General features: G+C 44.9%; 2 protein-coding genes across 2 annotated transcripts; both read right to left on the bottom strand.

Moving 5' to 3' along the window:
* Positions 1-2,008: 2,008 nt before the first annotated feature.
* Positions 2,009-2,440, bottom strand: MELLADRAFT_60481 (uncharacterized protein; the record flags this gene model as incomplete). Its single annotated transcript, XM_007406298.1, has 1 exon — positions 2,009-2,440. One exon carries the CDS (start codon positions 2,438-2,440, stop codon positions 2,009-2,011), a length of 432 nt encoding a protein of 143 aa, XP_007406360.1.
* Positions 2,441-8,177: 5,737 nt separating this feature from the next.
* On the bottom strand, positions 8,178-9,985 carry MELLADRAFT_94389 (uncharacterized protein; the record flags this gene model as incomplete). Its single annotated transcript, XM_007406297.1, has 2 exons — positions 8,178-9,076; positions 9,400-9,985. 2 exons carry the CDS (start codon positions 9,983-9,985, stop codon positions 8,178-8,180), a joined length of 1,485 nt encoding a protein of 494 aa, XP_007406359.1.
* Positions 9,986-12,861: the final 2,876 nt, after the last annotated feature.

The following is a 12,861-nucleotide window of genomic DNA, read 5'->3' as shown; positions in this document are numbered from 1 at the left end:
TGCTGCAAAAGACTTAGGGAAAAAAAAATCCTTCTCTATAACGCGCTGAGATATGAACACAAAGGTTTTGGGCAGAGGCATTAAGTCGGCCAAGAAACTCACAAGGGGACATGGTCAAGAGGCACGTGTGTTGAGGGCTTTCAATTTTATAACCGAGATGGGATCATGATTACTTTGGACATCAAAATGCTCAAACAATTGGTAGCGATCACAAAGATTGACTTGAACATCAAACCACACAACCAATAAATAAATAAACAAGAAATTTAAGTAGATATCAAAACAGAGAAACCAGACGCCAGAAACATATCATCTTTTTAGGGGGAACATTGTTTTTTGGATAGCGTTAACAAACATTGAAAATGAAACTTTAAAAATATGATCGAGTGGCGAAAAGGATATCAAGTGGTATCTCATCGGGATTTGAGATAATGGTTAAATTTCGGAACAGCCTTGTGAAGGTCATCGGCGTGAGCAAAGGCGATCCCCATACTTCGAAAGCTATCAAAATTGTAAGTTTGGCGGTCCAAAAGTCTATTAAACGAGTCAATACCTTGATCAGACAAAATGTCGCGAGTCTTCTTCTTGTTGGCGTCTATGCCCGCGAAGATGAGGAACTCTTCAAAGTGCGGGTTCCCTGGAGGCGGGGACAATCGAAGGGCCTCAGGTGGGTCTTGGAGAGGAGGTGGTGGAGGGTGGAACGTTGCCGGCGCGGGGACTGGCTGATTGGGTTGAGAGGGGGGGTAAGCAGCTGAAGGAAATGGTTGACCGTAATAGTTGTGGTGGACGACGGTTCCAGAACTGGTACCGGGCTGAGGTGGTCCTGATAAACCGAGAAGAAGGTTCTTTTCCTTCTCGTAGTCAGCCACAGGAAACCAACGGAATTCCGGTCGCTTCGTCTGAGGGTTGACTTCATCGACCCCAGGTACCTCGTCAGCCTGTTAAGTGGATGGAGCAGGATGAGTAAAGACTTATGAATGATAAAATAACATGAAAAAGATAAGAAAGACATTCACTTACCCAATCATTCGCCCATGTCCGGATGCGCGCAGTGTTGAGAATCATACAAAGGTCATGATCTTTTGGATTGATAAGGCGTCCGATGTTTTCTCCAGCTTTGAAGTCCTTTGAAAACCGTGTGAACAACTTTTCATTGTAACGTTCGCCGAGGTTCAAGATGCGGGACTAATTGAGAAAATTAGTCCCGTTAGCTTGACTACAAGAAGGAAAATAGGATTCTGGTTACTTACACCTACCGAGGCGTCCGATTCAGGGTGAGGATCCGCATCTGAAGAAGGAGCCTTAGCTGCGTTCTTTTGGAAGTTTTGATTGGCGTTTGCAGTAAGCTTGGGATTCTTGTGTAAGATCTTGCACCCCATGACCGTGCTGCTAGGAACCGAATACGCAAGGGCCAAGAATTCGCTGCAAGAATCTTCATCTTCAATGGCCATTTTGACAGCCTTATGTTGACGAGAACCGTGGATAAACCCTTGAATTTTGAGAGTCTGGTCAGGGTCACACCACGCTGATTTAAGAGAGTCAGACACCCAGGGACAATTCTTGGCGCAGGTTTGAAATAATTTGAGCTTGAAAACGACAAAGGGAATGTTTTCATGAGTAATGACGAGTTTATTGGCGATCTTCGGGCTGAAATTCTCGTATTTGGGAACTGTGGACTTGAACCGGCTAGGTCGGGAGGCGCCAGACTTCTTGCGTTTCTTACTGTTAGAAGGTTCAGGTTCGGGTGGAACTACAGGGTTCCAAAAATTAAACGAAACTTGCAAGGTACGATTTCTGTCGGGCATCGAATCGTTGTCGTCGCTAGGTTGTGCGTCAGTATCAACATCTTCATAATCAGTGTCCGCATTGGGAGTCCCAATTGGACCCACTTTGGCAACCGAGCCGGTGCGAAAAAAATCAAAAGATTCTACAAAGTTCAACGGGTCAATTTTACGATGCCGAGTTTGATAGAGAGAAAGGGATTGAGAGCAGTGTGATAGAGAGAAAACTATTGAGAGAAAAAGCTCTCACCATTGCCTTCATCCGGATCTTCACAGTCCAGGTCAGCCACAGTGGCTGCCCTCTTCATCGAGGATCTCGTCTTGGTGAGGGAGTTGGTTGCGGTTGACAGGGTGGAGGCAACAGTGGATGGGGTCTTTTGAGGGGAGTCGAAGATTAGAGGGTTTATGTGGGGGTTAATGGCGGAAATCGATGAAGATTGGGAACTAGAGGCAGAGGGGGGAGCTGGAGCATCGTTCCACTTGGCGATCAAAGACGGCGTGATTAAAGATTTTAGTTGATTAGAGCGTTTTAAAGGGTCCTTGACGGGCGACGTCAGCGGAGATTTTCCATCGTTTGTGAATGGAGCAATCGGTCCACCAGAACTGGGGAAAACTAAACCACTCCTAGGGAATGTCGGTGTGGATGTTTGGGCACCCATCCTACACAAAACAAAGAAACTTCAGTTACGTCTTTTTTTTGGGGTCCGAAAGCTGAGGTAGATCCCATACTCACCGAGGTCCACCAACACCCATGAGGGCTTGTGAATAGGTGCGATTACGTAGAGTACGGGACAGGACATCGATTTGGCCATCGGATGACCTGTAAACAAATCCATGTGAGTGGAAATGGCCAATTGAAGAGGAAAAAATGAAGCATTGGCAGGAAAGCAAAAAAAACAAACGAAGGGATGTGGGAAGAATTTTTCTTATTGTTGACCATGCTGCCAGTAGTGATTGAAAACAACCTGTGTTTTTTGACTTTGATTGGTTTGTTAATTGGCTTATTGGAGGGGGAACAGGTCGGGGACGTCGTCATTTTATAGGTGCCTGGGGTTCGGCCTACTCGTGGTTGAAGTTTGCAATTGGTTGGCTTTGCTTGAAAGGTGCGGTGGGTGAATCAATGGTCGACCAAACATTGGAAAGCCGAACGGTGTTCGAATGTTTGGTTTGGGGTCGATATATCGCTGGCTGGGATTGGATTGATGTCTTGCTGAGCTAGTCGGTGGGTCATTGAACAGTGGCAGCACACACCGACAAACAAACCCACCGAATCGGTACCATGATGGCTTCGGATTCAGCCGGTTATTCATTTCAGGCTGCCCATTCGAGCTATGCTGCGCTCCGCGTCAGCTATATTTGGCCTGTATTTTGGGGGAAAAAATCCAAAAAAAGTGCCACCATGACACGACTTTCTAGAATAGCTGTACATCTTAGTCTTAGGAATCAAATCTCATCAATCCACCTATCTAACTGCTGTTGATAATGTTTGATCCAAGCAGGTATGTTGGTGGATTCAAGCTGAGCTGCGTTGCGTTGCTTGGAATGTGATATGGCGAAGCCCTGATTGAAGAAAGGGGGCACTCGAGTGAGTGAGTGCCCGGAAATGGCTGCGGCTGCGGCAAAATTTGGCGGAGGCTCGCAAGATACCCGCGGGTAATGTACCGAAGAAAGCGGGCATCGGGGTTTTTGAAAGTGGTCGCCAAATAGTGAGCTCCAACCACAAATTCCAATTTCCCTTCATGTCAATCACATCTAATCCACTCAATGTCCACCACATGAAGACAGGAAAAGAATAGAACAAGTCTTGTAAAGGGTACTGCAGCCACAAGGGTGGGGCAGATCACTCAAAGTCTTAAAAGTCCTAGAGTCCTGGAATAAGTCCTGATATTGTAAAAAGTCCAGAAATATTAGGGCGGTTCAAGAAGGGCTTTTACAGACTTTTTTTAAATTTTATATTTGGTTTGGGACCCTTGAATTTCAAGTAAAATTTAAAGGTTGTGAACCACCTCTAAAGGTGGTTCACGGTCTTGCAATCTCATAAATAAACTGAAAATTTATAAAGTGTTTCAAACCGACAGGCACATTTTGAGCAAAAAAAACCACTTCCATTGTTTGTATTTTTTTGTTTGTTCCTGGGTTGGCACCGTTGTTTTTCCAAAAAAACATTGTTTTTTTCTCACCGCTTTGGACCAAGGTCTTTGTTTCTTCATCACCTGCAAGGCCACTAAAAAAATATGATCAAATATTGATGATGAAGAACAAAAGAAAAATAATAATAAAAAAGACATTGATCTAAGAAAAAAATTGCCATGGCGGTTTGGCAAACGTTGTACCTGACATTCCTCAACACTTAAAACTCAAATTTACGGTTTTTGAGACTATGCAAAACAAGATTTTAAGGAGTGGACATCCTTAAAATACTGGAGTGCCACTCTGCGTGCAGGGTGTTTGCACTTCTCTTCTTGAACCGCCCTATCAGACCGGAATATGTTGTATGATAAAGCAATGATCTATCTCTGCTATATGGGTAAGTGCTAGGCGAACAAGCTCTTAGTTTCAGATACATTTAGTTTACAAGTGTCACTACATATATCTGGATCTCAGCCTTATTCTATCCTAACCTAGGATTTCCCAAGGTGAGAATAGTGTGGGGGGGGTGTCTCGAGCGCAGAACGGTACCGTGGTCTCCTCGGGGGCCTACTTCTGAGGCCCTGCGGGGTCTGACCTTCGGTCTGTTCCGTGCTCTAAACTGCGTAAAGTGCCTGAATATGGTACCGGAGAGCGTTGACCTAGCCTACCATGCCTTGGGGCATTGAAGAGCCCAGAGCTCACTAGGCCTACTCTCGCAGGTGCCACAAGGCTTCTGTATGGCTGAAAAGCCTGCAGATCCCTCCCTGTATTCCTATTGTTAGTTTGGTCAATTTGGGGAACTTAAATCTTGTGTCTTCTATCTGGGAACTTAAATGGTTGGCTCAAATGTCTCTCAAGGTTTCACTGACTCTATGGGTAACAAGGTTCACGTCATCTGTGTCTCAATTAGAGTTTGATTGCATGTGATCTCCCTCTCATTCATTTCTTCCGAACTTCCATTTTCTTCAACCAAGTCCTGTCCTCTTCTAATTCTTTTTCATCAAATTTCCAAAGGTATCTTTCGTAAGCACGTGATTTCCACCTGCCTTTACTTATGATGTGTGGTAAAGGAACTCCTTCGTTCCATAGGAATGAAGCACCGCCTACTCTAAAAGAGTGGCCTGTAAGTCCTTCGTAACCGTCCTTTTTCCATAATTTCCGAAGCAATGCCATTACACCGTTCTTGGTTAATCTTGTACCTCCATGCTCATCTTTTATATCGTAGGTAAAGAGCGGGTTATCAACGTATGAACCGTTTGCTATGTGTTGGCGTAGGATTCGTTCGACTGCTCCGACTGGGTCTAGTATTGATTGATTTCTACGTAAGGTAAGTTGTTGGATCTCTCCTGGCTTTGCCGTTTTTGCTTCTCTTAGGTTTATAGTCATTACTTGTTCGTCTGGAGTTATTTTGACGTCCTCAATTCTGATTCCTTTCGCTTCGCTGAGTGTAGTCAACTCACCGAGACGGGCCATGCCCCAGAAGGCTACTAGCGCGACCGTTATTGCTAGTTCGGATGGTTCGTCTTTCCTTTCCAGGTTACGAAGTAAGCTTGCTAAGTGTTTAATTCTGACTGGCCGTTTTGGGGGTTTTGTGTTTGATTTTGCATCTAGTAGCTTCGCTGCTTTCAGGGCTAGGTTTATTTCTTTTGGTTTGATATCAGGGAATCGGAGGTGATGGAGAAGGTGCCAGGCTTTCAGCCCGGACAGGTAGGTTTCAATTGTACTCGGTTTGATTTCGTGGCTGGTTTTCGGTTCGCCGTCTACTTTTGGGGAGGACCATTGGATGAAGTGTAGGATGTCGGTAGCGTTAGCTGGTAAGAGCTGGTGTCTCTCTCTTGCGTTTTCCTTCCCAAAGGTCATGAATTTTGATATTGCCGAATTATATAGGATCAGTGTATCTTTCGACCAGCTGCCTCCCAGGACCATTAATCTCTGTACCGGGTCGACATCTAAATTCACTACTCCGTACTGGTCGCTGATGAAGTTATTAATTTTCTTCAGATTTACTCGACCGTTCTTGTCAGTTGGATCCATGTCAAGACTGTATCAAGAAGCGCGATAGGTCGGTGGGGAGTTGGATTATAACCTCTTCGAACCAGTGAAGTTCGGTTTCGAGTCCTCGTGAGAGGGTGTCTGCGTCGTTATCCCCGGAGGTCACTCGTTCTTGTTTAATGGAGCACTGGTTCGTAGTCAACAGTTTTTGGATATTTTTCCATTTGTTATTGACCGCTCGGTCTTTGGATCGTGTGTTTCTTATTGCTGCTTCAGTAGTTGTATTATCGGTCCAAACTACGAAACACCTCCCTTTCGATTGCATCAGTTTCAGCACCATTAGTAGCCCGAGTCGTACTGCGACCGTCTCAAGCCAAGCGATGTTTCTCTTGGTTTGGTTGTCGTCGACTTCATCCCATCCTGGGAGCAGTTTGAAACGCGCCCAATTGGACCCTATCAATACCCCTATTCCGTATGACGTCGATGCGTCTCCAACCCATTTTATGTCTTCTGGGTCAAGGTTGGGTATTATCCTCATGTGGTCGAAGTTGGTTAGTACTTCTAGCCATTCCTCCAGGTCGTCTCGTACTGATTGTGTTATTGCTCTGCGTGCTTCACTGTTTCGCCAGGCGCCTTTCCAGCCGTAAAGTTCTTTCATGTAGCACTTCATGTCCGGCATAATGTAGGTAAGGTGGCATAGCTGTCCCACTAGTTTTTCTACGGGCTTTTTCTTCCATTTCTCGCCTGTGAGTAATGCTTTAACTTGTAAGATTCGTATCTCTAGTTTGTCTTGGGGTAATCTGACCGTCTTTTCTACTCCATTCCATATAAAACCGAGGTATTTTTGCTCATCGGCGAAGTCAGAGTATTTGGTATGGTTCGATTTGACACCCATTCCGGCGCTTAGATGAAGAACTGACTCCATTTTGAATTCCGATCCCACTTCTCTTAGGATTAGGTTATTGTCAACCCACCTGAAGATTTTTGGGATTCCGAGGGCTTTCTGTACGATTTCTTTCCATGCGTCTGCCGCACGACCGAAGGTGCCACAGCCTGCCACACCACCGAAACCCACCCTTGTGTCGACCCAAAGTTGGTTGTAGAAGTCGAGGATTAGGAGGTATTTCCATTGAGAAGGGTGCGTGGGAATCTGTCTGTACGCTTTCAGCCAGTCGAATAGTGCTAATTGCCACTTCCGGTCTGATTTCCTCAAGAAGTCTGCTAGAATTTTGAAATCGTCCCACATCGTCATGAATTCGTCTTTATCGACGAATGAGTTTACTGAAGGTATTTCAGTTTCGTGTTGCGGGAAGGAAAGGTTGTTTATCATCCTGAATGTGCCGTCATTGTTTGTCACACTCCCCATGGGGTTGGATCGAAAGAAGCCGAAGTGGTCTTGGACTTCCTGGTGCGTGAATGGACCGTAAAGTTTCCCTTCAGCTTTTTCTCTTTCTATCGTTTGTTCTATTTTGTCTCGTACCAGAAGAGCTGATGTCTGGTTGGCTGGGGTATACCAAGGAAGACCTTCTATGTTATGTTCGGGAATGCCCTGGTCGAACCCTTCTCGAAGGCTTACTAGTACATCACCCCATTCATCGACGAGGTCAAGTTCGATCATCAATTCTTCCCATTCGGCAATATTCAACTCGCATTGGGCTTCCGTTGGCCATTTACCTGGTTGGGCAGGATTCTGGATAGGTTCAGGTTCGTGAGGATCTGTAGGAAACCTCTCATCGGTTTCTGAATCAGATGGTGTTCTTATGAGGCAATAGGCAAGTGGGTCTCAGTCAGTTTTGTCTCTCACATCTCTCGGAGGATTTGGGGGGGGGATCTCTTTGGATTGGCACATATTCAAGCTAGTTGCATTGCACGAAACATTTTAGGTGGGCCTGTTGGGTTCTATAATACTCACGACTTTTGGCTTGCATCACCTGATGCATTTGGTCTGTTCGTTTGCAAACCTGAGCCACCCTGGCTTCCACTTCCTCCTTCACCTTGCGGTCTGTTCCAGTTCCCTCCGTTACCTGATCCACCTCTTCTGGCGCCACCTCTTCCTCCTCTGTTCCCATCTTTCTTGTAGTAGGGGTTGAAATTTTCTTTCTTCCCTTTAAAGTTTGGGTTTATTCTGATAGCCGACTGATCAGCTTGTGGAGGTTGGAAATATGGTTGTTGTTGGTTCACCACTGGTTGGGCGTATTGGTGGTAGGCTTGTGGGGTTGATTGGTAAGCGGGGTGCTCATGCGCTTCGTGTCTATTCTGTGACCAGAGAGTTGATCACATTGATTGCGCTGACTTTGTTGGTTCCAACTTCTCGTCTCTAGTATCCGTTCGGCTAGGATCATCCCATCTGGTTGTTCTGCCTTCCCAATTAGAACCGTCGAGTGGGTCAATGAAGCGCTTGGTTCCGTTTAGGGCGTACGGGTTATCGAGAAACATGTCATCGTTGTAACGAAGGGTGTCTCTCTCGGCTAGCCTCTGGATCCTTGGGTTGCGGATACCGATATCTGCCATAGAAGTTCCGTCTTCTCCTACTTTAAAAACTAGGTAGGATTGTCGCATCATGAGATCGTAACGGTATGCTAACACCCAACTGCCGTCATTTTCTTTTTGAATTTCTAGAACATTCTCGAAATGGGCTTTCATGACGGGGAGGACTTCCGTTTGTTTATAACGAGCGAGGTATTGTAGGAATAGATCCTTTTGGCGGTGCCATTGTGCGACCGTGGTTCTCCATTCGTTGGGAATCGGGGAGCCGTTGTAAGACGTTGAATCGGCGTCTTTTGTCTTCGTACGGGACAATTTATTTGAGACAAAGGCGATGTCTTGACGAAGCCACGCGGGATCGAAGATTGACAATGGGATATAACGATTAAATTCCTTCAACGCGGTATCCCAATAAGGTGAGAGTGCGTTTAAGTGATCGTTGATCATTTCACCTCTCTGAACTTTCATCGTTTTCCTCTCTGTCGATGATTTGGAGGTTTTCTCTGACGTGTCAGGAGTTGTTTTGTCGTTCCCTTTTTCTAAGAAGGTCAACCAGGCTTGTTTCTCCGCATTTAGACGATCATATGTTTGTCGATCTTTGTTTTCAAAGGCTTTCTTGATCGCTTCCTCTAGACGTAAGGTTACGCTATCGGTCGCAGAGGGAGTTGGTACCACTTGGTTGTTTCCTACTGTTGTGAGAATCATTTGCACGAAGGCTTTCAGTTAGTAACCGATTTTCTCTTTTTCTTTTTTTTTTTTTTTGGATTTGTATTCGGATTTGGCAGGTTCTCCGTATTGAGTTGACTCTAGTGGTCTTCCTGTTTCCTTTTTTTTTTTTTTTTTGGATATATTCATCTCTTTTAGAGGCATTTCCCTAGGGAAGGATTATCTCTTTTTGGGGGGGGGTTGGATATTGTTTGCGATAGATCGCTTGGGATAGGACTGTTATAGGTGGGAAAGGATGAAGGGGGGGGATTGTTTCCTATTTGAAACTGTGAGTTTGTTAACTAACCTTCTTCAATGTCTCCTAGGACTATTCCTCCTACAGTTCGTGCTTGAGGGCGATTGTCATTTCTGTTTGTGTCATTCCATACATTGACTCCTGCAACTCCACCCTTGTCTTCTTCTTCGTCATCTGACGATTCTTCTTCTTGATTGTCATTGATTATGATTTTGGCAGGGTGTCTAGCTGGTGGGTTCTTCTCTACTTGACGTTTAATCGGAGCTTTCTTGGGGTTCACTTGAGTTTCGGTAGCTTCTTCCGGTGGGGCTTCTTCTGCTTGGTTATTCGAGGTCGTTCTTGGTTTCTTAATGCGTATCGGACCGACTGGCTTTGGTTTAGTTGTTGTTGGGGGTGGGAAGGGCTTTGGAGCGGCTTTCTTCCGTTTAGATTGTCTAGTAGTCGGGGGTGTTGCTTCCTGTCCGCTCGTTCCAGGTGCTAAGTCGTCTCCATTTTGATCTGCTCCTGTTTCTCCCGCTTCTTGTCCTTCTCCTTCGTTCCTTACGTTCTCCTCTTTGTCTACCCCTTTCCCTTTCTCTTGCTCTTGATCTTTCCTTAAAGTTTCATCGATCTGATCTTGAAATTGTTCGCTGTCCATAGTTTTGGTCTGGCAATGTTAATTTTGATAATTGTGGGACGTGGTGTGCTGTGGTGGTCAAGTGTTTTCCGGTGAGAGAGAAGGTCTATGCTTGGTCTCCTATAAGAATCAGAGTTTGAAGATTTTTGGATAAGGTTTGAAGGTTGCGGGGTAGGATTTTCTGGGTTTGTTTCGTAGAATTCTTTGCTGTTGATATTATAAGTGATTATAAAGGAACGCTAAAAATTGAAATGATAATAATTTTTATGCTTAAACAACTTGAAGAGCTTGATGCTCTATCTCTACGACTGTGGTGCAAGGAACGAGATTGGTAGAGAGAGGTAAAATTTCATTCCTCTCTCTGTATCTCTTGACCCACCCGACCTTGTCGTGTATGTCTTGTTACATGTGCACCTAGTCGAGAACTTACCCTCCTAGCCTCTATAGAAGTGCTTTAACATGTCGTGCCTTTGGTGGTAAGCTTCAATAAAAAGAAAGTTTTGCCCTGGCCCTGAGTTTCACATGTCCAAAATAAGTTCAAATAAAAGTGGATTAAGAGCAGAGCTAATCAAGTGATAATGTGTGATTGATGGTGAACTCTTGTGTCGACTCCCAACCCCTGCAAGGTTTTGGTCCCAACTTCCAAGGAGATTTTGTCCCCACTGCACATGTCATTTCATGAGCAAAGGAGCTTTAATCAGAGTTTGATACTTTGAGTTTTGCACCTGTAGCGTACAGACCCCTCGGTGGAATACCGAAGAAAAAAAACAAAAAGCAAACGGTATGCTACCGTAGCAGAATCGCCAGACCTCCCAGACCTCCCAGACCTCCCATTTCGGCCCCGTCTGACTTGTGAATCTCAAAGTCTCACCCAGACTCGTCTGCCTCCGCCTACAGACTTGTCTGCCTCTGCTTACAGACTGGTCTGTGTACTCCGTGTGCCTGCAGATAAACTCAAACTGTGCAGACCAGTCTGGATCTACGCACTCCACCCAGACCGGTCTGCATCCGAGTACGCGCTCCATTTGACTTATGTCCAGACTAGTCTGGACATAACTTTGACTCTTATAACCTCGCCATATGGAAATCAATCATTAATCTCATCAACTGAACAACACACGTCAAATCTCATCAAATCCATCATGTGGTCATCAATCCGCTTGTTTCTCTCGTTCAACACTTGATTTCTCCCATCAAGAAGCTCATGTAACTGGCTTTCAATTTCGTTTTTTCACATCAAGACCAGCTCAAATCAAACACAACACAAATTCACAATTCAGAACATATACAATTATAACTACAAATCATCCCATCTTCCCCTACATCAAGTCCTGCTCAATTAATTCCAGGTCATCCAGTCGTTGCGCAGGTAGGGTAGGGCAATTCACTAGCTTCTCCCATGTCTTCGCAGAACGACTGATCAAAGCATTCCACTTTGAGACCAATAGCGTGATCGATTCAAGACTCTCACTTGAATACTTGGCAGTTCTTTGAACAAGTGATGGAAGGATACGGTCCCAAATCATCCACGTACGGCACGACTTCAACACCAGCTGACCATGCAACGACTTTAGAACCTTTTGACTCATTTCCCACGACGACTTTGACACCAGCCCACTACGCAGGACTAACTCCACTGGTCGAAGTCCGTTTGGACATCCATCGATCCAAGCTATAGACAAAATGATGTAAGCAGATGCAGATGGTATTCATTCGCATATAACTTACGAATCTCACTCAGTGTCAACAGGGCCGAGTACTTTTGTTCCATTAAGAGAGCTGACCGTATCATGTTTTGAACCTCATAGGCAATTCTTTCAACCTCTTCCTCGCCACTCCTTGCAGTACGGAAAGCTTGGATTCCGGTCTGTGTTTTCAAGTCAGACGCCCACGGCTCTTCAGGGTGTGACAGGTTGCCCATGTTCCAGAACGAGTCATTTATGTCTATGTTATGGACAGACTTGGGGGTTTTCGGCGACTAGGGTCAAGGGAGTTCTGGTGAGGATTTGTATCTATTACCAGTCTTCCTATGTGGATTGTCGGATGAGGGAAAATCTGTACAGGCAATGTATCTACAACTATAAGATGGTTCTCGAGCTTGTGACATGTAATGTGAATATGTCACTCAAGTGAAATAGAACCAGTTCATAACATTATCCCCCCTTTAATGCCCAAGCTTCCTCTTGCAAGCTCTGCATTCTTTCCACGGGCTGCGTTAAAAAACCCAGTGGGAAAAAGCATAGCCCTCTCACTTCTTCCGCCTTCTCCTTTTGTACTTATTTTTAATTTTTTTGTATCGTGGCTGCTCTGAAGTACCTGTATTCAAACATGATCAATTCAATTAATCAACAAATAAATCAATTGAAGATTTTTCATAATTACCAATTCCGGGCTTGTCCCACTTTTTTTGCCACTCCAACTTGCCCACTTTAGCTTCGTACATCCTTTCTTTTGATAATCGAACCCGCAACAGGATCTTAGCACGTGCATCTGACAGGAATGGTAGCACGGTTAGGCTACCATAACAAAATGTACAAAATAAAATTGTTAAATACACTACCTTTTACTTCAGGCATATCTCAAAATGCATCACCCCCTATTTCTGTCACTATCTCTGCAATAGACTCTTCTAGTGCCACCAGGGTTGAGGGAAGAGATCTCATGGTATCAAGATCCTCCTCAGACATAGTATTTCGCCGCTGGCGTCGAAGTTTAGCCAGCTCCGCACTTATTCCAAAGCATCAGTGTCACGATTTGAATATCGAGAACATGGAACTCAACATACTGAGACAGTCTAAATTCTTCCTCAAGATCGATCAAAACTCCCAGTCGTTTTTGAAGTTCCTTGGTGTTAAAACTATCAGTCATAACCTCCAACTGACAGACTCTTTGCCGCT

Source organism: Melampsora larici-populina (genome assembly GCF_000204055.1).
Source record: "Melampsora larici-populina 98AG31 unplaced genomic scaffold MELLAscaffold_6, whole genome shotgun sequence".
Taxonomy (NCBI): Eukaryota; Fungi; Basidiomycota; class Pucciniomycetes; order Pucciniales; family Melampsoraceae; genus Melampsora; species Melampsora laricis-populina.
This window is presented reverse-complemented; position numbering and strand designations above follow the sequence as displayed.